Source organism: Zonotrichia leucophrys, chromosome Z, assembly GCF_028769735.1.
Source record: "Zonotrichia leucophrys gambelii isolate GWCS_2022_RI chromosome Z, RI_Zleu_2.0, whole genome shotgun sequence".
Classification (NCBI taxonomy): Eukaryota; Metazoa; Chordata; class Aves; order Passeriformes; family Passerellidae; genus Zonotrichia; species Zonotrichia leucophrys.
In genome coordinates this window covers 2,381,621-2,404,446 of record NC_088200.1, presented here as the reverse complement: position 1 = coordinate 2,404,446, position 22,826 = coordinate 2,381,621, and the positions used below count along the sequence as shown (strand labels likewise).

The following is a 22,826-nucleotide window of genomic DNA, read 5'->3' as shown; positions in this document are numbered from 1 at the left end:
GAAGGGAAAGAGAACAGTAGTACCAGCATGGCACTGAACCACTCATCCAAATGTTTTCCTTCAAAAAATCAGACAAGTCATCCTTACCTACTCCTAGGATTATATTACCTTCTAAAGGTTCTTCAACTTCTTCTTCTATCTGCTTGAGTGTCCCATCCTTCAGGAGCTTTTCAGTAAAGATATCAGATGGCACCAGTTCCCTGACAGTCTCACCATCATCTTCAGACTTTGCAAGCCATCTTTCACATGGAAATGTGACAGTTTCCGAGCCCTGCAGTAAACACGACAGAGGAAATCTCTTCAAAACAACATGAACACACGTTAGCATTTCCCTTTGAAAACACTCTGACAGGCAGGCAAGGATTTTCAACTCATGTATGTGTGCACGAGTGTGTAGAGGCAGACCTAAAAGAGGGCACAGAAATGCATTTCCTCCAGAGGGAGGACATCTGAGGGCTCTCAGAAGAAGCACTGAGCATGCAGCAGAAAACAGGATTCCCAGTGGGTGTGTGAGAGTGGCTGCATGATCCAGCAGATCTCTGCCCTTCCCAGTATTGAAACTTGGAAATTCCTAACCAGGACTGCACCATTCCTGCTGAAGCTCTGCTTTACTGAGACTCTGCAATTCCTCTTCAACCCTTATTCAGGCAGCATTTTCTTTGAAGCTAGTAGGGCTTTTTCTTTTTTTTTTTTTTTCCCTGAGCTCAATACTTCATGATTTTGCCTGTAATTCAGTCACTCAAGCTGGGTTCCAGGCAATTCCCATACATGCAATAAGAGGAGAAAAATAATGATTTAATTTTTGATCTTTTGTTTTGACTTCACTTTGGTGGAAACAAATATGATTTATATCATCAAACAGACGAAAACAATAGAACATGTGTTTTCCACTTGGTAAACAAAATTAATCCCAGACTATTCATTAAGAGCAGACTCCCATAAGGCCTCCCTTAAGATGGCAAGATGCAGGCAGCTTTTCTGCTGGGCACCCCAGGCTAAGACTTCATGAAGAGAGGAGCATGAGCCACCATGCAAGACACAAAGGCCACAAGTCTGAACAAAAAAAAAATAAAATAAAATAAGTAAGTTAGTTTTAATCTCACAGTAAATAAATACAGAAAAAAAAGTCCTTTTCTTTACTGACAAGCTCATAATTTATCTCTTACCCTTCACAGGGACTTTCTGCTCTTTCCAGAATACTGTGTGGCATCACTTTCATATCATATATAGCATGCCAGTGGAGGTTAACAGCATCCCAGAGGGGTTGTTTTGGACTGGAGGGGACCTTAAAGATATCTGGTTCCAAGGCCCCTGTCATGGGCAGGGACATATTCCACTGTCCCAGGGTGCTCCAAGCCCTGACCAGCCTGTCCTTGGACATTCCCAGGGATCCAGTGGCAGCCACAGCTTCTCTGAGAAACCTGGGTCTCCCCACCCTCACAGTCAAGAATTTATTTCTAATATCTAATACCCTGCTCTCTGTCAATCTGAAGCCATTTTCCCTTATCCTGTCCCTCCATCTCTTGTCCAAAATCCCTCTCCAGCTCTCTTGTAGACACTCTTTATGAATAATTTCCACCTTAATTACCCTGCTGTGATTACTTACCAAGCCAATACAGGGCCCTTGCTTCACTACTTTCTCTATTTAAATATTAAATATTAATACACAGCAATGGAAGGGAATAGATCTCACTGTAGCAGTGCTGAACATTGTTGTGACTGTGTGCTACAGCCTGGAACTGCAGGTCCTGCCCTCGCTGACACCATCAGTGGGGAGGAACAGCTTGTGCACACAGGAGCAGATGAGCACTCTGATCACAGCCAGCCTGGAGTGAGCAGGTCACAGTGTCACCACCCAGAGATGCCAGTCTGTGGGAGCAGAGCCCCTCCACGGGGCTCGTGTGACTGCAGCAGAATCACACTTGGAGTGCACACAGCCCAAATCCTCTGCTGCTAATGAAAGCCCATTTCTCCTCCCCTCTGCCACTCCCCGCAGCGCTGCGGTTTAACCCCAGACAGAGATGTTTAACTCCAGGAGGAGGTTTGGAGCGTGGCATACAAAATGGTGTCAAAGGAAACTGGCAGCACTTCAGGTGATTTCACATCTTTTACTTTCAAGTGTTATTTGTGCTACACAAGCAGGATGCAGTACCTAATAATTCCTGCCTCCTCGTTTCTGCACTGGCTGTCTGACCACTTCACCTGTATTATCTGACTGTACGCCGCGCTGATGAACAGTGCTTATCTCCACACCTGCAGGCTGGGAAGAGAGGGCTTTCCAGAACGATGCTTCAGTGCTGAAACTCTCTCCTCCTGATAGAGATCCCACTTCAGTCACATTTCTCACTGAAGATTTCAACAGCTCCTGAACATTCATACTGCTGGCTGTATGGGCCGTTGATGCAAACACTGTTTATTTGGTAACAAGATATCTAGGGACTGGAGCGACAGCACAGTGGGGCATAATGTGCACTTACTGCAAGAGTTAATTGTCTCATTATTGATAATCACCATGCCACTGCCGCGGTTTTTATTGGGGTTTCCCTGTTAGTGATTGTATTAATAGCTAAGCAATGTAAAGTGCCCTGGTTTATATTACCAACAGTAAAATACTCTTGCAGCCCTGAACAGAATTTAACTGTTAGAGTCTGAGTCTGACCTAAGCTAGAAGGAGGGTATGATACTGTGCTAAAAGTCAATGCTTCTCCCCTTCTCCAAGTTGTAACAAATGAAATATAATTATCAACTATAATTGGCATGCCAAGATGGTTTTTTCAGCACGCAACAATCCCAGTTTCCTACCCAAGTGCTTTCAATTTAATCTGAAAAGTTACTGACCTCATTTTTTCTTTTGCAGCTCTACAGATACATCTAGACACATCTTAGCAGTCTAATCAGGTAGCAGAGCTTTTAGAAGCACTGGCAGCATATTGCTATCCTGTGGCAGGTCATAATATCCTGCGGCTGATCAGCGGCATCATGCAGCGCTCTGCTTTCTTCTTTTTTTTTTGCCATGCCATAATCAAAAGATCAGCAGAATTGTGAATCTCTCCATTCCCAAGTCGTTCAGGGCTTTCCTCCCTTCCTCCCTCCTCAGGTTCCTCCCCACCTGCCCTTCAGGGCTGCTGCAGTGGCTGAGGAGGGGGTGCAGCCCCAGGACCCTCTCTCGTCAGGTTGAGGAGCACCCAAGACAGAGCTCTCAGGCACTTCCCAAAGTGCTCAGTTTAAGGCCAGTGCAGAAAGAGGCAGCCCAGGAATCTCTTTTCCCTTGGTTTCCACACATTTGGGTGCCCCCCTCTTTATCTTCTCCAGCTTGTGACCAATATCTTTGAAAACACCGCATACCTGTTCATTAACCTAAGCAAGGGTTAGGCAATACACAGAATCTGATAATGTCAGATTGTCAAAAAGGTGATAAAGAGGAGCAATCCGAGGGTATTGGCTTGTGAAGAAGCTTGTCCAGGAGGATGGAAACGGGAGAAGAAGAGGGATTTTCTCACTCTGCACAACTCCCTGACAGGAGGCTGGAGCCAGGTGGAGATTGGGCTCTGCTCATGAGGATCATGGGACTGGAGGAGAAGAAACAGCCTCAAGGTGCACCAGGGAAGATTTACACTGGATATTGGGAAAAATTTCTTCCCAGAAAGGGTTGTCCAGCCCTGGCAGAGCTGCCCAGGGCAGTAGAAAAGTCCCCATTCCTGTAGATTTAAAAGCCATGTGGATGTGGCACTTGGGGACATGGGTCAGTGGTGGACTTGGCAGTGCTGGGGGAATGGTTGGACTCGATGGTCTTGGAGCTCTTTTTCAACCTAAACAATCCCAGAAACAATTCTATGGTGAGGAGGGTTCAAGGAAGAAGACCTGTGAGCTGATTGTGTAGCAAAGAGAATAAAACATATCCTGCAAATTTTGAAGGAGGAAGCAAGATGAGAAGTGGGATCACCATGGCTGATCTTGGCATTAGGAGTCACCTGAGGAGTGCGCAGACCTGAGGGGAGATAAAAGCTGACATCCCTTTGGAATAAGAGGAAAGAGTCCAGGTCTTCTACAATGCAGCTACTGCTGCAATTCTGAGCTGGCCCTGAAGAGGTGATTTTCTTTTGAACCTCCCCAGAGCCAGATTCATCCCTGTTGCTATAGCCAGCATCTGAAAGCAGGGCTGAGAGACACTTTCTTACGTGGACAGGACCAAGGTGACCAATCTGACTGAATTGTGTTAGTCTTGTTCACATGAACAGCAGAAAATCCTATAATCTAACTTGATTTTTTTAACATGATTCAGAGATTTGCACTGAGAGGCATTTTGCTTGCCTTAATTGTACTGGCTCCTAGCATTTCTTTCTTCCAGGATTAAGGGACTGACAAAATTGTTCCTTGTCCGTGTTTGGCAACAACACTTTTTATTTTAAAATACTACGCCCACTTTCCGCTCCCTTCCCTGTGATCCCTGAAAACAGAAGTACGCATGAAAACACGAAGTCTCAAAAAAAGTAATTATTTCAGAGCCTTATCATCAACATTTGAAGAACAAAACACGCGTTTGTTGTCCCCAGATCCCCAGGCTCCAGCAAGTTTAGTGCGCATTTCTCTTCAGGGAGCAGTTTTTCACTGTTAATCACACTTTGTACACAGGAGATGCAATCTGGGAGATGGAAGTGGTGGCTCCTGGGGATGTGCAGGGATTTCAGAGCCTACCTTCCCGTTTGGCAGCAGCCTCCGGATTGTCACACGATCCAAGTGCCACCCTGAGTTCAGCCCGCCGCCGTTGTGTCCGATGCGGATCTTTTCAATAATGTCACCAACGTCCTCCAGCTGCAGAGAAACAAACAAACAAACAAACAAACAGACAAACAAACAAATTAACAAGCACCAAAACTGTCAGAACCCAGGACATTCCTCTGACTGCTTGAGACCCTGCCCAGGGGGCTCAGAGACCTTGGCACAGAGTCAAAAACACCTGTGCCTTCGATTTTAACCCATGGAAACAATTACCAACCTTGTGTGAAGAGTTACAAGCCACAAGGGTTTGAGTAGAATGATAGTTAATTTATCACAGGGTGAAAAAGTACAATTTGGGTTTTTCAGAACAGGGGTTCAAGAGGCAAGATAGAGGAATCTGGGCATGTCCAGTCTTTCTCCTTCTTCTTCTTGTCCTTCATCTTCTGCTGGGATGGTGACACTTCTGGATTGGTTTAGAGTAGAAACAGAGTGTCTAACATATGTTATAGGTATTGGAAAATTATTGTAAATAAAGTAGTTTTTAGTATAAAATGCTAACACCACCCCAAGGGTTGTCACTGGGTCTCAACCCAACCTGCTGGACAGACCTCAGCTGGTCAGAAAGAGAATGTATTAAATAAGAGAAAATAAGCAACCTTGAGAACCAGAGCTGAGGAATCCTGACTTCTTCTTCGGTCGCGGGGCTGGGAAAAAAGACTCTTTAATACTCAGGAGCCATTTCAGCAACACAAAAAACCTGAGACAAAACCAAACAAGCAGAACCCCCAAAAATTTTAAAAAGGGAAATATTGGAACATGAACAACTGGTGGCTTTTCAGACACCACTTCTCTACCTTATTTCATATTTTTCCAGGTTGTTTGAAGTTTCAGGGGAGAAAATGTTAGTGCTGATATATTGTAGAATTATAAAGTAAAATCCTAGAATAGGTTTGGTGCAAAAGGACCATAAAGATCAGTCAGTTCCCCCCTCCTGCCATGGGCAGGGACACCTTCCATTAGACCAGGGGGTTCCAAACCATATCCTTGAACACTTCCAGGGATGGAGCAACGACAGCTTCTCTGCAAAACCTGTGCCAGGGCTCCATCACCCTCACAGGGCAGAATTCCTTCCCAATATCCCATCTAACCCTGCCCTCTGTCAGTTTAATACCACTGACCTTTGTTCTATCTGCCTACATAAAAAGCCCCTCACCCTCTTTTATTAAGTCCCTTTTAGGCCCTGGCAGGGGCTCTCAAGTGTCCCTGGAGCTTCTCTGGTGCAGCTGAGCAGCCCCAGCTGTGCCAGGCTGGCTCCAGAGCAGAGGGGCTCCAGCCCTGGCAGCATCTCCGTGGCCTCCCCTGGAGTTATGCCCTAATTTGCATTTTGGCTAAAAGTTTTCCCTGGACTTCTGCTCCAAAATGGAGAGAACCTTGCTCTGGACAAATTACCCACCATATGAGAAAAGTCTGGCTGCACAGCAGCAATCCTTCATCTCAGGCTTCTCCGCATGAGTGGGAATGAAGGCTTGGAAATTGTCCCTGTACTTCGCACTGGTGAGGCAGCACCTCGAGTGCTGTGTCCAGCTCTGGATCCCTCGAATCGACAAGGACACTGAGGGGCTGGAGCGATGGGATAACACTGGGGAGGGGCGAGGGGAGGGACCATCCCTGGGGCAGACCACCAGGGGTACAGAGACCAGGGGGGTGAGGGAGGAACCATGTGAGGGGGAATATACCATCCACGTGACCCAATAACATATTTTCCCAACATTCAGTGCAAACAACTAAGTAACTATTTAGTGCAATACCACAGTCCAGGGCAGGGAACGGAGCTGGGGAGGGGGCTGGAGCCCCAGGAGAGGCTGAGGGAGCTGGGAAGGGGCTGAGCCTGGAGCAAAGGAGGCTCAGGGGGCCCTTGTGGCTCTGCACAGCTCCCGACAGGAGGGGACAGCCGGGGGGTCGGGCTGTGCTCCAGGGAACAGGGACAGGACGAGGACACAGTCCTAGGCTGTGGGGAGGTTTAGTTTGGACATTTGGAAGAAATTTGTCACAGAAAGGATGATTAGACATTGAAATGGTCTGCCCAGGGAGGTGGTATAGCCACTGTCCCTGAAGGCATGAAAGGAATGAGGGGATGTGGCCCTCAGTGCTCTGTTCTGGTGACCAGGCCAGACCTGATGATCTCAGAAGTCTTTTCCAGCCTAATTGATTCTGTGATTCTATGAAACTGGAATGCAGCTGCATCTTAAACTACTATTTTTAAATCACTTTCTTTTTTAAACACTTGTGTGTATTCTTTTAATACTGGAAGAATAACTTTGAGGTTGAAGTACTCTACAAACAGCCTGGCATTTTATATTATCTCTCCTCTTCTGCCAGAGAATCCCAATGCCATTCTGAGAAAGCCAACAGGTTGATTATCTTATGAAGTTGCTACTGGGTTTTTATGCCTCACCTTATTAATTGAGTAATTTGTTACTAGTGCATTACTTTTAACTCACTTCCCTTTCAAAGGCTTAAGCAGGAAAAATTGAAATTTGCTTCTAAGTATTAGCTTTTGGTTATTCCAGTGCAAACTTTTGTGTAGCTGGCCTTCAAATACCCAAGGCTGGCTTCAGACCTTTGCATGTAGAACACTGAGCTGTCCTTCTGTCCTTGGGGCTTCAGAGTCTGATTTTCTTGGCTAGAAAATGGAGCATATCCATTTCCATCACTGGAGACTGCTCCCTTCTCACCCAGCCATACAGAAGCAAAGACAGCAGTGGTTTTAGAAGGCTCCATAGGTCAGTAGGTCTGCACTACCCAAGGAATCCACACTCTGAACAAACTGGGTTTGACTCCAGCAGCCCTGCTCCAACTTCAGACAGCACAAGATTCACCACAAAATAATTAAACTATCCAAACTCATTTCTAAAACTCACACACTTACACACAAGTATACATTAGGGAAAAATTATTTTTCCTCTTTTGTCCTGTCCAAATACTCATCTTTCACTGAGACTTTTAATCAATACGTAGCAATAAAATGATGCTTGAGCAGTCAAGATCCATGTTAAAGAAGAAGTGGGCTTTGCCCTGCTCTAGGCATCTCCAGCAAATCATCACTTGGAAGCATAGCAAAGAGCAGTCTCTAATCTTTCATGCCTCTTTTGCAAAATACAAAATGATAGAGGGAGGTAGAACCACAAAGCAAACAGACAATTCCCAGTTTGTGTTTTCTGAAACCCCCCAAATTGTTTTCAAGGTCTGTTGAACTCCAAATTATGGCCCTACACAAGCAGGTGAAAGAAAAATATATTTTGCTTTGTTCCCATCTCCTGCAGAAAGAGGAACTGGTGAAGTGAGAATGAAGTTTGGGGACAGGTTAATGTGATGTTATAAATCGGTAGAACACACTGCATTTTCTCTCACTTAATCTAAGAAAAGTACTGATGCTTCAGATTCCACCAAAATTGAAATAAATCTTATGTAATAAAGACTTAAGCAGAACACTCGGTTTAAGATTTATACCTGTGGATTAATGCAACCTCTACTATGAAAAATAGTATGGAAACTCCACTGAAATAAGTCTTATTCTTTGTTTTAAAGGAATCACACTGGGGATTTATTTTATGATTCATGACATGCAACAACAATGTGGGCTGCAAGTATTTTAAAAATTGGTTTAAAATTTCCATTCAATTACAAAAACAAACCAGACTCAAAATAGAGAGAAGATGTAAAAGCCTCTGTGAAGTCAGTGTTGGTGCTATAGCAAGGAAGAAGGGAAGGTTCTGGGAAGGGAAGGGAAGGGAAGGGAAGGGAAGGGAAGGGGAAGGGAAGGGAAGGGAAGGGAAGGGAAGGGAAGGGAAGGGAAGGAAGGGAAGGGAAGGGAAGGGAAGGGAAGGGAAGGGAAGGGAAGGGAAGGGAAGGGAAGGGAAGGGAAGGGAAGGGAAGGGAAGGGAAGGGAAGGGAAGGGAAGGGAAGGGAAGGGAAGGGAAGGGAAGGGAAGGGAAGGGAAGGGAAGGGAAGGGAAGGGAAGGGAAGGGAAGGGAAGGGAAGGGAAGGGAAGGGAAGGGAAGGGAAGGGAAGGGAAGGGAAGGGAAGGGAAGGGAAGGGAAGGGAAGGGAAGGGAAGGGAAGGGAAGGGAAGGGAAGGGAAGGGAAGGGCATGGAGCAGCATCAACAGGATAAGCCAGAGCAGGTCTGGCTGTGTTTTTTGCCTCTTACAAATCCTCAGCAATAGGAATATACTGTAAATAGGAATTGCTTAACACTGTAGATGTAAATGAGCTCTCTCTTTGATGTGCACTGGTTTACTATTTGCATACAGTTGTGCAAACACTTCAGGAAATACTTGGTAAGATCTTTCAAAAAGTTAGCCTGGGTATTAAAAAATCACATTGTCTACAGCAAAGAAATGATTTCTCTGCCTGAGGATACAGAAGGAAAAGCGTTATGCTTTTAAGTATTGCAGACTGCAAGAGAATCACAGAATCACAGGGACCCACAATGATCATCAGTCGAGCTCCTGCCCTGCACAGACCCCCAACAATCCCACCCTGGGCATCCCTGGGAGCATTGACCAAACTTTCCTGGAGCTCTGGCAGCCTCGGGGCTGTGCCCATCCCTGGGGAGCCTGGGCAGTGCCAGCACTCTCTGGGGGAGAGCCTTTCCCTGATACGCAACCTAAATCTCCCCTTCATGCTGTTTCCTCAGTCCTGTCTGCCCATGACAGTGCAGGGATCAGTGTCTGCCCTTCCTCTTCCCCTCATGAGGAAATTTGAATTGTGGTGGATTCTCCTCTCAATCTCCTCTTCTCCAGCTGAGCAGACCCAGTGCCCTCAGCTGCTCCTCACACAGCTTCCCCTCAAGGCCCATCACCTCCCTGTGGCTTTCTTTGGATGCTCTCTAACAGCTTAATGACTTTTTTTATATTGTGACACCCAAAAGTGCCCTCAGCACTCAAGGTGAGGCTACTCCAGCCCAGAGCAGAGCAGCAGTGACCGAGCTGGGTGAGACCAGTGAGGAGCAGAGCAGTGGTGACACATCCTGGTCAGGATTTCCACTCTCACTGTCATTTTGGAAACGGCCTCTGGCCCTTCCCCAGCCTGGAAATGCATCCTTGGTGCCAATGGAGGTGAGGAGGAGGGAGGGGCAGGGGCTGACATGGCCTTCCTCATTTTGTGACCTCCCACATCTTTGCAAGGCTCATCTCAGGCATTATTAAAGCACTTTCTGTTGATTAGATAAATTTGATGGTTTCACAGTACAAGAATAGAGAGGATTGAGGGTGTCTATTCCTGACCACTGCATGCTCCCCAATGCCCCCCATGCTTCAATCTTACCTCCACGATGAACTGATTCACTGAATTCCTTTCAAAATACATCCTTTGCTCTCTCTTGTTGAGGCACAGGGATTTTTGCTGAGTGCAAATCCCATCACTTCCATAAAGAACAATGAAGACATCTGCATCCGTGCCAGCTCCAAAAATATCACTGGTGTACACTGTGATCTCGTAAGGAACAACTGGTTTAGGAAATGACAGAAAACAGAAACAAGCCAAAAGGAGTTAGGAGCCAGCATAGAAATGCCCCTAAGGAAAAAAAAATTAGTGAAACAAAAAATGAGTTATAAATCTCAACAGTGAAAGAGGAGAGGGTACCAGTCACACACTTGTGGTCAGTTAAATTATCAAGTTGGTCTGTCCTATGAGAATACAAAGGAATTTCCTTTCATAAGGAAGTTCCTTTTCTTTATAAAGCAAATTGACCTTGATATGAGTTGATGTAATGAGTTTTTAGGTTAAACATATGACATTCAGTATACTTGCCATCCAAAGTTACTGAAACAAGATTTATTTCAACAGCTCAAGAGTTAAAGCAAAACATGAATTTGCAAATTGTTGAGCATTTAAGAAGATGGATGAAGTTAAGACAACTGGAGGCAGTGAAAAATATTCAGGATAGTCTTATTGATAAAAAATGCCTAATATTTCCATTACTAAACACATGACAAAAATCCATCACAAGGAAGTTAATAATTCCTCTGTTCCATTTTTCACTTGGTACCACCCTCCCTGAAACTCTGAGGCAAACAGGTTAAATTACAACTCAGAACCATGGTGAATGCAGAACAGTAATGTTCAAGACCGTAAATACTCCCCTATTCTTTTCCTGTAGTTTCTCCAGAATGTCCCATGACCTCAGGATGTGCTGCCTCCTTTTGTTCTCTTCTATCTTCACAGCTTCTCAGTCCTGAGTCCTGCTGGAGTATGACTCAGACTTGCTCAGGAATGAGGCTGACCCAGGGATATGGGAACAGGGGCTCTGCTCCTGGCTCTGCTATGGGCTTGCTGAATGTATCCTCAGTTTTCAAGGTGAGATGGTGTTCAGCTCACAGAGTAAGAAATATCAGACAAGTGTGTGCATCTCCAGATGTCAGCAATAAAGTCAATAAAGTGCAGAAACACTTAATCAAGAAGTGAAGGCACTTTCCTTGGGATTAGCTGAATCACTCCCCATATCCATGACCAAATAACCATGATGGCAGTTCAGACCACTTTCATGAGCACATGTGGTGTCAGGTGTGCCAAACTGTATCCTGTCCCAAACTGTGTCCTGTCCCAAACTGTGTCCTGTCCCAAACTCATTTAAATCCTTTCTGAAATCAAAACACCAGATAAGGCTTGGGCATCACTGAACAGCTCTGCAGGGACCTCTCCTGCCTCAGGAAGAGGCTTTCCCTCAGTCCCACTACCCACAGGCACAGCCTTCAACACCAGGATTCTGCCACGCCACGATATGCTCCTGGCCATCTCTCTCCCATGCATCCCTAAACAACTTCCATTCTTTCCCATCCCTCACTACAGTCTTGTCAGCTGCTTGTCATTCTCACCCTCCTACTCTGCCACATCTTCAGTAGTATTTGATCTTTACATTACAGCAGCTTGCACTGTGTTTCAGAGTCAGCATCTCTGTTAGGGTAGGGAGAAGTCTCTCAGCACCACCTCTATTACTGTTGGAGTAACTCTGATTATCCATATAAGACACTAATCATCCATTAAAAGCTCAGGCTCTCTAAATACAGCTCTCAGGAGGCCACAGATGAAGAAGTTTTCTTCTACAGAGAGTCAGCCTGGAGATACTCAATATTCTTCCTGCCCAACCCAATGAAATCTGCTCTGCTGTGCTGCAAGTAAACTGGAATAGTTTCTCCAGAATGTAAGAAGAGGGGGAAAAAAAATCCTGCATACCAAAAATCACACACTATGCATTATGAATTAAAAATTATCCTCTCTGCTGAAGGCTGTAGCACTTGCTCTTGTTGCTTGAATATTAACATCAGCTTAGAACTGAATCAGCAAAGCAGCGCCCTAACAAGGTCACCAACAGCACAACTTTCAGCTGTCAGATGCCCAATTCATTTACATGGCACTTTTAAAGCTGTATCCCCACAGGGATGATTTTAATTGGACTGTGGATGACATGTTTTCATCGTGAAACAATTCTGGCACGAGTCATCATAAAACAAATCAAGCCAGTTTAGTTACCTCTGGCAAACTGAAACCCACAGGTTAATTGCTAGGAAACCAGAATGTAGTAAACAGCACAGTGGGGATGGTTCAAATGGTGAAAAAGCCTAAGCTGACAGCGGGCCTGGTGCAAAATGTTTGCCAGAGAGGCCTGACTGCTTCCAAAGGCTGGATGTGGACTGCTGACAAAAATCAGGATAACACGAACTATGTGCTCAAAGGCACAGTGTGCCAGAAGCTCCAACATAATTAAAATATTCAGTATTAATAAATTATATAGTCAACATCTGCATTAAAACATGTATTGATGGGGATAACGTGGAAAAAAACAGAAGAGATGCATGTATTGAGTCTCTGAGGTACAGTTACTCCTGTAAAAAGTATCACTGCATCTATTAATCAATTTATTTTTTCTGATACAAAGAAATGGAATACTGCATGCAGCTCTGGGTGCCCAGCCTAAAGAGGACCTGGAGCTGCTGGAGGGAGTCCAGAGGAGACCATGGAGATGAGCTTGAGCTCTGGAGCCAGCATGGCACAGCTGGGGCTGTTCAGCTGCACCAGAGAAGCTCCAGGGACACCTCAGAGCCCCTGCCAGGGCCTGCAGGGGCTCCAGGAGAGCTGCACAGCCCCTGGGGACAAGGCAGGCAGGGACAGCACCCAGGCAATGGCTCCCAGGGCCAGAGGGCAGGGACAGATTTTGGCACATTGGGAATGAGGAATTGCTGGCTGGGAGGGTGGGCAGGCCCTGGCCCAGGGTGCCCAGAGCAGCTGTGGCTGCCCCTGGATCCCTGGCAGTGCCCCAGGCCAGGCTGGATGGGGCTTGGAGCAGCCTGGGACAGTGGGAGGTGTCCCTGCCCATGGCAGGGAGTGGCACTGGATGATCTTTAAGGTCCCTTTCAATTCTGTGAATTTACTTTGTCTTCCATTGGACTGACAAAAGTGCAGAAGGGAGCAAAGGGAACCCTTTCTTCTGCTCCAGAGAGTTTGGATAAAGAAGGTTAGACATGAGAAATAAAAATGCCTTGATCAAAGAATAGGCGAAGCACAAAGACATGACAATGGCAGATCTTCAGAGAAGAAATTATTTCAACTTACAGGCTGCAGGGTGCAGGGATCTGAACATGGGAGGGACCTTCAACATGAGCCTCTGTCTTCATAATGAAAAAGAAGGAGGCAAAACAGCTGATGGCCTTCCTTGTGGTTATTCCTACAACTACTTGTGAAAAAGGAAACTGAGGCAGAGAAAGGGAGTTTGGACAGCTCTAAATTTTGATATCTAGATAAAGAACTGCAGGCAATAAAGCTTTTGATACCTTCAGTGCATACACTGGGGATGAGAGGGGAAACTGCCTCGGTGTGAAATATTTTAGCTCTTCTTATGAATGACCAGGGAAGAACCTGTCAGGCAATCAACTCCCAGGTGTCAGACCTCATCCCTCATCATTGTGGCGGCCAACCCAATGTTAGGAAAAGGCAGTTCTGACAGCACCCTGACGGTGAGCAAAATTCATCAGCCACTTGAAATGAAGCAGATCAGAGAGGGACAAGTCAAACACAGTCCCAGGGCTGAACTCTGCACACTGTCAAAGATGCTTAAGAAAGGGGAGCAATGAGAAGGGAGAGGGCTAAAAAGTAAGCAAAATATTTCATTTCTTTCAAGAAAACCATGGTGTCTGATGCTCAGTATTCTGCAAGCAGGAAAAGAAGTTTCCAGAACGAAAGAGTTTGAGCTGCCATAGCAGACTCTAGTTTATACTTAGAAGGAGGTGAGTAGGGGTAATGTTTAGCCAAAAAATTAATTTGGAGGGGAGTGAAGAGTAAGGAAAAATTGGAGAACACAAAAAAAGGCAGACTGGTGCAACACTTTTAGAAAAGCACCACACTAAAGAAACTCTGGAAGAGGGTCTTTCAGCAAGAGAGGGGTGTGCAATGCCAAAGGCACTGGAAGAACTGAGACTTGGAAGCAAGACCACAGTGTCTGCTTTGGCACCAGAAATGGCAATATTAGAATGGAGCAAGATCAAAGGGAAACTGGAGACAAGAAAGACAGCTTGGAATGAGCAGAGGACTTGGAGGGGATGGGGAAATAGGAAGAAAAAGACAATCATCCACATCCACATGTCTTCTAATTATTCTCTGATTTGGAAAACGCAGTAAATGTTAATCTAGAGCACCCAGTGGAACCTTCTTGTAGTAATTTGAATAGCTGGCATGAGATCTACTTTTAAATTTCCCAAAGCCAGTTCGAGGGAGAGGTGAAACCTATAAAACTGCATGAGATAGTGAGATTTTAATCTTCTGTAATGACGGGTGTATCCTGGGGAAATGGCATTCTCCTCACATGGGATGTACTCCACTGTCTGCAGTTCTGCAGGGAAGATGATTCTCTCAATGGCTCCATCATCCTCAGATTTATCCAGCCAGCGGCCACAGGGAAACTTGAGGCACTGTCCCAGGGATGGGGCATCAATCTCCACCCATTCCAGAAACCAGCCAGTTGAATTACCTGTGGTGCAAAGATAATAGTGAATAACCCACCAAGCCTTTGCAGACAACAGCAAATGAATCACTGCACGCCAGACCGCCGAGAAATAAATCTTTCTGTCTTTTGCCAAAGGGAATGTAGAATATATGGCTTAAAGATCATTGGATGAAATTGCCCAGGATTGAGGTAAAATGCTTCACATTTCTATAAGTGTCAGGCTAAAGATGTGCACGTGGAAATGCTAATTACTGCATCACTTTTATCAATTGGCCTCTGTAATAATACAGAGCAGTTATCAATAAACTTGTCATTTAATGACCCATAGGGGAAGAGATCCATGCATAGCTCCACTGCCTTCCTTGTTTGTAGCAGATACACAGAATTCTGTCTAAAAAGCAGCCAAGACTTTATGATCAAAATACCACCAAAAACTTAATAAAGAAGTGAAACAAGCCTATGGGTCCCATGCAATAAAAAAAAAAAAATATGGGGTTTGGTGGTATCTGTGAAATCTCACTAAAGATGTGGCTGTAGAACTATAAAGACTTGCAGAGGGAGAGGATGCAAAGCTGCAAGTTGGCACCACTGAGCTCCTAATGTCACATGGGAATGGAATCAGCAGCAAAGTTAGTAGCAGCAGCAGCCGAAGTGACAGCAAGGATCTGTCACCAAAAGGTAAATTACGTTTGGGGTCTTGGAGGCAGGTTATTTTATACAGCAACACACTCTGTGCACTAGAAACACTGCATTACAGAGCAGATTATCTTACCTTTATTGTCATGGCCTATCTTGATTTTTTTCAGGTCTCCAATGTCCACAGACTCCACTGTAAACTCATCTACCTTCCCACGCTCAAATTTGTTCTTGTTAAACTTTGAGGCCTTTAGGCTGACTATCCCTGTTGTGGCGATGCAAAAGGACATTGTTCAGCATGTGAAACAAATCCTCTGGGAATGTCAACAGTGGGATGAGGGAAGGGGCTGAAATGCAAAAATTGGCTTTTCATCTCAAGATCTGAGCTTTGTCCCTCCCTCTGAGCCCAAGTCTGTATCAACACCCAAAATATACAGAATTCCTTCCTTGAATGATCCTCTGGCAGTGCAACAGGGACGATGTTGTCCTGCTGTGCTGGCAGCTAAAGAAATCAGTGTTACCCATCAGTTCCCTGTCACTCTCACAGGCATCCCAGCCGCTGCACACGCAGCTCAGCTGCTTCCAAGAGGATTTGCTCATCAGCTGATTAAATACTTCTGGGCCACTCAAAGAGGCAGAGGAGGGTTGGGTTTCAGGAGCATGCTGATTCATTGCTGAGGAAAGCAAATCATCCAGTGCATTCACTGCTCAATAATGTAGTCCCAGTCAACTGTGCTGTTTCTATAATTGAAATTAAAACCTTTAGACTAGCAGCTGGTGCAAATCAGCATCGCAAAGCTTGGCAGTGATTTACAGCAGCTGGTGCTGTGCTCCAAGTTACCACGATGTGAGCACCGACTGCGAGAACACAAAGTCACTCTAAAAGGAGTGAGAAATGGGTATTGGGGAAATGAAAAGAAACCATGACCTGTCTTTTCAGGTGTCAGACAGAGAGCTGCTTTCCTTTTCCATCATTTGAAGCCATACCTGTATCATCTTTACTTCCATAGAGTATGATGAAAACGTTGGCATCTGTCCCAGCATTCTTCTTGTCCCCTGTTTTCACTTTCACTGAGTATGTAGTGGATTTAGCTGCCAGATAAAATATCTTAATTTAAGAGTGTGATGTCCAACCAGGAGTTAACTCTACTCTTCCTTGCATAAATGTGTGCTTGGTTTGAGTTTTGTTTTGACTGATCACAGCCATGCTGTAATCTCTAATTCCTGTCCTATGCTCTGGTAGCCCTTGAGGTGAGCTGGGTTGTCTGGTTCCAGAATTTTCTACTGCCCCAGTCACTCAGCACATTGCGTGCATATCTACAGATAAGAAATCTGCTCAAGCCTTCCAATTTGCTTCCTGGGAACCTCTAACCCTCCTCAAAGCTGCCACTGACTGCAATATTTAAATTAAAAAATCCACCTACCCCCCCTTTATTGCATTTGCATCAAATAATACATGTGCATATAACACATACTGGAAAGTGTGTACTCTGACACATACAGTTCATATTCACAAGAACACCTTTCAGAACAGCATTAGTAGGGATGTTTCTACTGCACCATCATCTTAATAAAAAAATCTCATGGAAAAGTCTAATATGGTGTTCACTCAGCTACTATAACCTTAAGATTTCCAAAATGGAATGCTTACTCCCTAGCTGGACATATCTTTCCAAAAGAAATAAGTTAAAATGCTGGGCACTCAGCAGCTTGCTGAGTGTGTCTCAGCGACCCAGGAATGTGTCACTGCTCTGTGGTTACAATGCAAATTTATATACAAATGAGGCAAAGTTGTTTTGGAGGACAACAGACACAAGCAGCAAGATGGAGAATGAGACAAATTTAGGTTCCTTCTCTTTCTCTGGGTATGTTTCCTCTCTGCTCAGTTTTATGTTGGAACATTTAACCATTACAGTCCATGATGTGAAATAAATGAGATTTATTCCTTAGATATTAGCAACTAATATGCATTTCAGCTCAAAAACAAGGACTGAACCTATTACCCATCTTCCAAGCTTTGTCACTTGGGGTCCAATCTTGCAAGATGATTGAAGCAACTAAAACTGAGGAGGGTCCACTCCTCACAGTCTGACATGCACTTGACACTTCATTCAAGACTGAAAATTTCATTTTGGGGCAAAATTACTCCCAGCACAGTGAGTAACTGCTGCTGCTCACTGCTAATGCCCTCAGCAGGACTAACAACCTGATTTCTTTCCAACCCCACACTGGAAGAAATTCAAGGCCAACATATACATTGCACCTTTCTGTTCCAGGCCCAAAGTTGCAGGAGACTGGCCCTCATTTTCCGAATCTTTCTTTACAAATGCTTCATCCACTGGGACCAGCTCCCTGGCAATCTGACCGTCATCTTCCTCCACTGCCAACCACCGCTGGCATGGAAAGTAATACCTACAAAACGACAGCAGCACCCGGTGCTTACACAGGACTTCACAGGCTTTAAAAACATAAACAAGCACAGATCAGAGGCTACTTGAAGGAAAAAACAAAAAACCCCAACAAGATTACTCAAGGCTGAGCAATACATGTGTTTTCATCCTTGAGATCTGGTGTTGTGGGAGCTGAATCCATAAATAGGTTAGGGAGCACATACTGCTAAGTGCTGTTTCTGGGCTGCCAGCCCCACATGGTTGATTCATTTTAATTTCACTCCCAGAAAGAGTTCAGTAACTTGAAGGACCTCCAGACTCCCAGGCATTTTATGTTTATGAAGACTGAACCCATCTTGTCCTGAAGAGTGGTCCCACCCATCAGAGCATTGTGCAATTTTTGAGCGTGTGATTTCCAGCAAGTTCCAGCTTGAAGGCAAGCCTATATTTCATGTTTTGAACAGCCTGTTCTTTGCTCATCCAGCTGTCTGTGGAAATCATGAGAGCTTGCTTAGATCAGAATTTGCTTTTGGCCCAGATCTTTGCATTAAGTAGAAAGGGCAAATAAAACTCTTCCAAATAAGACACTTCCAAAGTGAGGCCTAGAAGGGAAAAGCTTGAGTGCAGCCTCTTCTCTAGGAAGGAGAGATGAGCCCATCCCACGAGGAGAAACAGAAAAAAGCTGAGGCTGCCTTCCAAACACAGCTGGTTCCCAAATTACAGAGGTGCTGGGACAGCAAACCCCACCATGGGGACCCCAGAATGGCCCCATACTCTGGGCCCACGAGGCTCCCAAAGGATGGCCATTCGCTGAGGTGCTCCAACAAGGCCCTCCTGCATCTCCTCTGCCTCCCCATGGCTTTGCAGGCCCCTGAGAACACAGCCCCTTTTCCAACCCCATGAAAGGGCACAACAGGCTCCTCACGTGGTGCTCTCCTTGAGGTCAGTAATCTCCACCCTCTCCAGGAACCAGCTGGGTCTGGTACCAGTGTTATCATGGCGGATCCGCAGCTTCTTCAGCTCGCCCAGGTCGATGGCTTTGATGGTGAACACGTCTACCTGCACAGGAGGCAAGAGGCAAATGGCTGTGTTTCCAAGAAAGGAGGAAAGAAATGGCCAAGGGTAATCATCCTTTTTTGCCATTAAAACATAGCTATTTGTAAGTTCTCTTTGTACTCTTTGTGTGGGTGTACGAAAATAACTACAGAGCTCTGAGGTCTCCCATTAACACACTCATGTTTGGCTCCTACAAGGCAGTAACAGCCGTGGAGCTGCTCCCCCCTTCACTCCTCTCTTTACCTCATCCCATTTTCAGCTTCCTGTAAGTTTAACTCCTCTCTGCAAAATATCATTCCTTTCAGGCTTAGCATTTTCCCACAGATTGAATCTGGAACCGGACAAAAACCATGTTGACTCCATGGAAATTCTCCTGCTCACCTCTGTGTAGAATCTTCCAATATCCACAGTTGGAAGGGATCCACAAGGATCACTGAGTCCAACTCCTGGCTCTGCATGGGACAGCCCCAAAATACAGCCCATATGCTTTATTTCAGATGTTTCAGAATTTCTTCCTTTTGTCATTTACCACAACCAAGAGGATCATTTATTAACTGTGTTAGTGTGACAGGATGGCCCTTGTTGTCATAACAGTTTAAACATCTTAATGTGATTAATATGTTGGTAGACTTTGGGTTTGTACTCCCCAGAGTAAGGAGCATTACATTTGCAGCTTGGAGCTCTTCCCACTGAATGAAGAACCATGTGCAGGTTGCAGTTTCACCAGTGCCAAGCTCATAAATCACAGCTAACAGCTTATTTAACAACCTTAGGGCTCTTTTTTTTTTTGTGGTTGCAAGTTTTCCACAGCTGTTTTTTGTTTCTATAATTTTTTGTTCTTCAGAATTACTCCTTGAAAAACTCCTGGCTACAACAGTAGATTTTTGTTAATTGTTCATAAACTTTTTATAGCAAATACTCAACATACAAGAGATGATGTTTAATTGGATTGGATTATAATGTAACTACAGCACACTATTACACTACAGTGTAATATTGCTTTTATTCCCTGGCTGGTTGGGTAGAACATTTAGAATAGTTTTTGCATCTAAATATCTACATGCTTGAACTTCCCCAAAAATACTCTCCAACATTAATTCAAAGTTTGTAAGTTTTAAGTATTCCTGAAAGGAAGCATTATTACCAGAATGCTTATAGGAAGCAGACGCAGAAAGTGGCTCCAACATGGAATTGGTGTTCAGCTCAGTATTCAAATGAATATCCCCTGTAAAATGTTTTGAGGCATTTTGCTTTATATAATACATTTCAGAAATAAAGCATTTTTGAAAGAAGTGAGAAGAAAGTGTATTGAACGGCCAGCACATCAACCAAGAGAGCCCTGCCAGGCTCCTTCTCGCTTGAGTGAGTGGAGTTCATGCATTACCTGTCCTTTCTCAAACTTGTTGAGGTTATTTGACCTTTTCAGCTGGCGCTCACCCGTGTCTCCTCTTTCCATGCCATAGATGCTCAGGAAGACATTAGCATCTGTCCCAGCCCCCCACACAGTCCCAGTGAGGACGCGGACTTCATACGTATTTTCTGCAAGTAAAATAGCAAAGGCAGGTCAGAAAAACCCCAGAAATGGCCGTATTTCATCAAACCTGTGGCTCACCACAAAAGTATGTAACCCCTGAAATGCCAGCAAAGAAAGAGTTTGCCTGAAGTTTGTTGGATCTATATTAAAACATGAGCAGCTCTGCCTTCCTCCAAGCCCCTCTCCTTGGTCCTAACAGCAATTACATCTTGCTAAACCCTCAGTTGCAGTGGGACCTTCTGGGACTGTTGATCCAGATGACCTTTGATGAATCCTGTAGAAGTCCTTTAAGATATTCCAATTTCAAGCTGTCTCTTCTGTGCTCTGCCTTAGTTTACCCACCATGCTCTTCCTCCCTAGCCTGACCCACCACAGATCCAGTGCATGCCTGGGGCAGCGGGGTTGTTTTGGGGGATAAATGGTCCTGCCAAGTGTGGTTATCATCCTTCATGGAGAGGCTGGATGGATACACACACCCACCCACACCCACCCACCCACACACACACACACACACACACACAGACACACAGACATGCTTACAGATTTCCTGTGGTATTTATTTACCCTCCAGGTCAGATTCTTCATCAGGCACCAGCTCCACCACGAGCTCCTTATCCCCTTCATCCTTAGCCAGCCAGCGGTGTGCCACAAACGTATAGACATCCATTCCTTCTCCCTCCTTGGTCTCCTCATTCTCCTCATCAGACTTCTTCTTTGTGTCTTCATCAGAGTCCTTTGTTTTGGCGGCCAGGCGCTTCAGTGTGACGCTCTCCAGGAACCAGCCATCCCCAATGCCTGTCCCGTCGTGGCCTATCCGGATCTTGTAAATCTTGCCAACATCTGCAGCCTCTCTCTGCCACCCAGGGAAAGTCAGCACCCAGAGGGATAGAAGACAATCTTAATTTCATAAAACGTGTTCTTAAAAAGGAGAAGCACGGCCTCCGTCACACAAAATATCTAAGCAAGGACAAAATCAATTTCCTAATGCAAGTTTACACTTTCCATCCTGCTTTACTATTTCATACTCCCCATCAACAAATCTCATCTGAACAGATTAAACTGGAGACATTCAGAGCAGCCATGGTGAGGAGAGGAGCTAAATCCATATTTATTGGGCTCCCTACTTCCTCATTGCTCTCCTTACCTGTCTTGTCTCTGTGTTGTCACTAAAGATGAATATATGATAATACCACACCAGGTTTTTACAGATTCTCAGCGCATGAGGCATTTTGAAAATTAATAATAAGATGCCTTTCATACTCAGCACAGGATATGAACCCAGCAAGAAGCAATAATGGTGTAGTGAAAAGGCAGTTAACTCATATAACACGATCTCTGACACAGACTGTGGGTTTGGAGTGCCCTTCTCCCTCCTTCTCATCTGCAAAATTAGAGAAGTATTTCCTCACTGTTCTGGTGAGCAGAGAGGATACAATCACTGGTGGTTACAGTGCTTCAGTGGCAGAAGGCTGATCAGTAAGAAGATTTACATCCCTCTAGTCAGCACAGCAGACACAAAACCTTCTTGGTTTAGATTATCTGTCTGGATTACTACCTAATGAAGTTGGATAGAAGATTTTACTCCACACAATCCTTCAACAGCCCATGACTTGTTTCTGATGATTGCTAATGCTGTTATGCAGTGTTTATGTTATAAAACTTGCAAACATTTGCTTCAGGCTGAAATCTGGCGCTTGGCATGTAAGGTTTTAGTCTAGAAGCGTTTTGTAGATTAAAACAAAATCAATTGCACACAAGATGCTTATCAGAAAACTGAAATTGATCCCGCTGTCCTGCCATAAAGAATGTATCTATCCTAACACGGATTTACTCTTAGATTTACTGTAATCATCCTGCATGCCTTGTCCATGACTGATGGCATTTCCTATTATCACGTAGCTCACAGAATCTTATTTTTGCCTGTGTCTTTTTGTAAACATTCATATAGTGAAAGAGATAGATGATCTATTTATTAATGCTCTAGAGCTTCTGCCTTGTATGCTTATAAAAAAAATCACAGAAATGGGCATAATTTTCAAATCTTGCAATAAATATCAGAGAGAGGATATAAGCAAAGCTATGTAAACAGAACACTGTACATATGGCTTTATTATAAATCTTATATTGGCTAATAGCTCTTACTCATAAATTTTAGAAAGCTTATTTCCTTCAAAATCAGAGAAACCTAATCTTAAAATTATAGAGAGTTTTTAAAAAGCAAACATTTATAAGTTACTATTCATTTCAAATCCCCAAAAACTCATTAAAAATAGATAAACATCAGTAACTCCATTTGGTAAAGCAAGAAAAGGATGCAGGAGAAGGTGAACTGATCTCAAAAACACACAGTATAAAACTGGTGAAACTGTGGACAAAGGCACCTCCATTTGGCCACTGACAGCAGGAAGGATATCCCAGTCTTGATGATTCAGGGCAGCTTCAGCAATTTTTTGCAAGCTTAACTGTGCTGAGACGGATCCAGCCTCTGTGGGG

General features: G+C 44.6%; 1 protein-coding gene across 1 annotated transcript in view; it reads right to left on the bottom strand.

The window, feature by feature from the left end:
* Nucleotides 1-22,826, bottom strand: part of LOXHD1 (lipoxygenase homology PLAT domains 1) — a 171,045-nt gene that overhangs the window by 54,981 nt on the left and 93,238 nt on the right. Inside the window, exons 19-27 of the mRNA XM_064736029.1 lie at nt 20,898-21,186; nt 20,184-20,338; nt 18,669-18,802; nt 17,617-17,765; nt 16,341-16,445; nt 15,490-15,618; nt 10,046-10,227; nt 4,696-4,812; nt 109-271 (exon numbers count right to left, since the gene is read on the bottom strand). Of these exons, the coding sequence (XP_064592099.1) occupies nt 109-271; nt 4,696-4,812; nt 10,046-10,227; nt 15,490-15,618; nt 16,341-16,445; nt 17,617-17,765; nt 18,669-18,802; nt 20,184-20,338; nt 20,898-21,186 (1,423 nt within the window). The remainder of the gene's footprint in view (nt 1-108; nt 272-4,695; nt 4,813-10,045; nt 10,228-15,489; nt 15,619-16,340; nt 16,446-17,616; nt 17,766-18,668; nt 18,803-20,183; nt 20,339-20,897; nt 21,187-22,826) is intronic.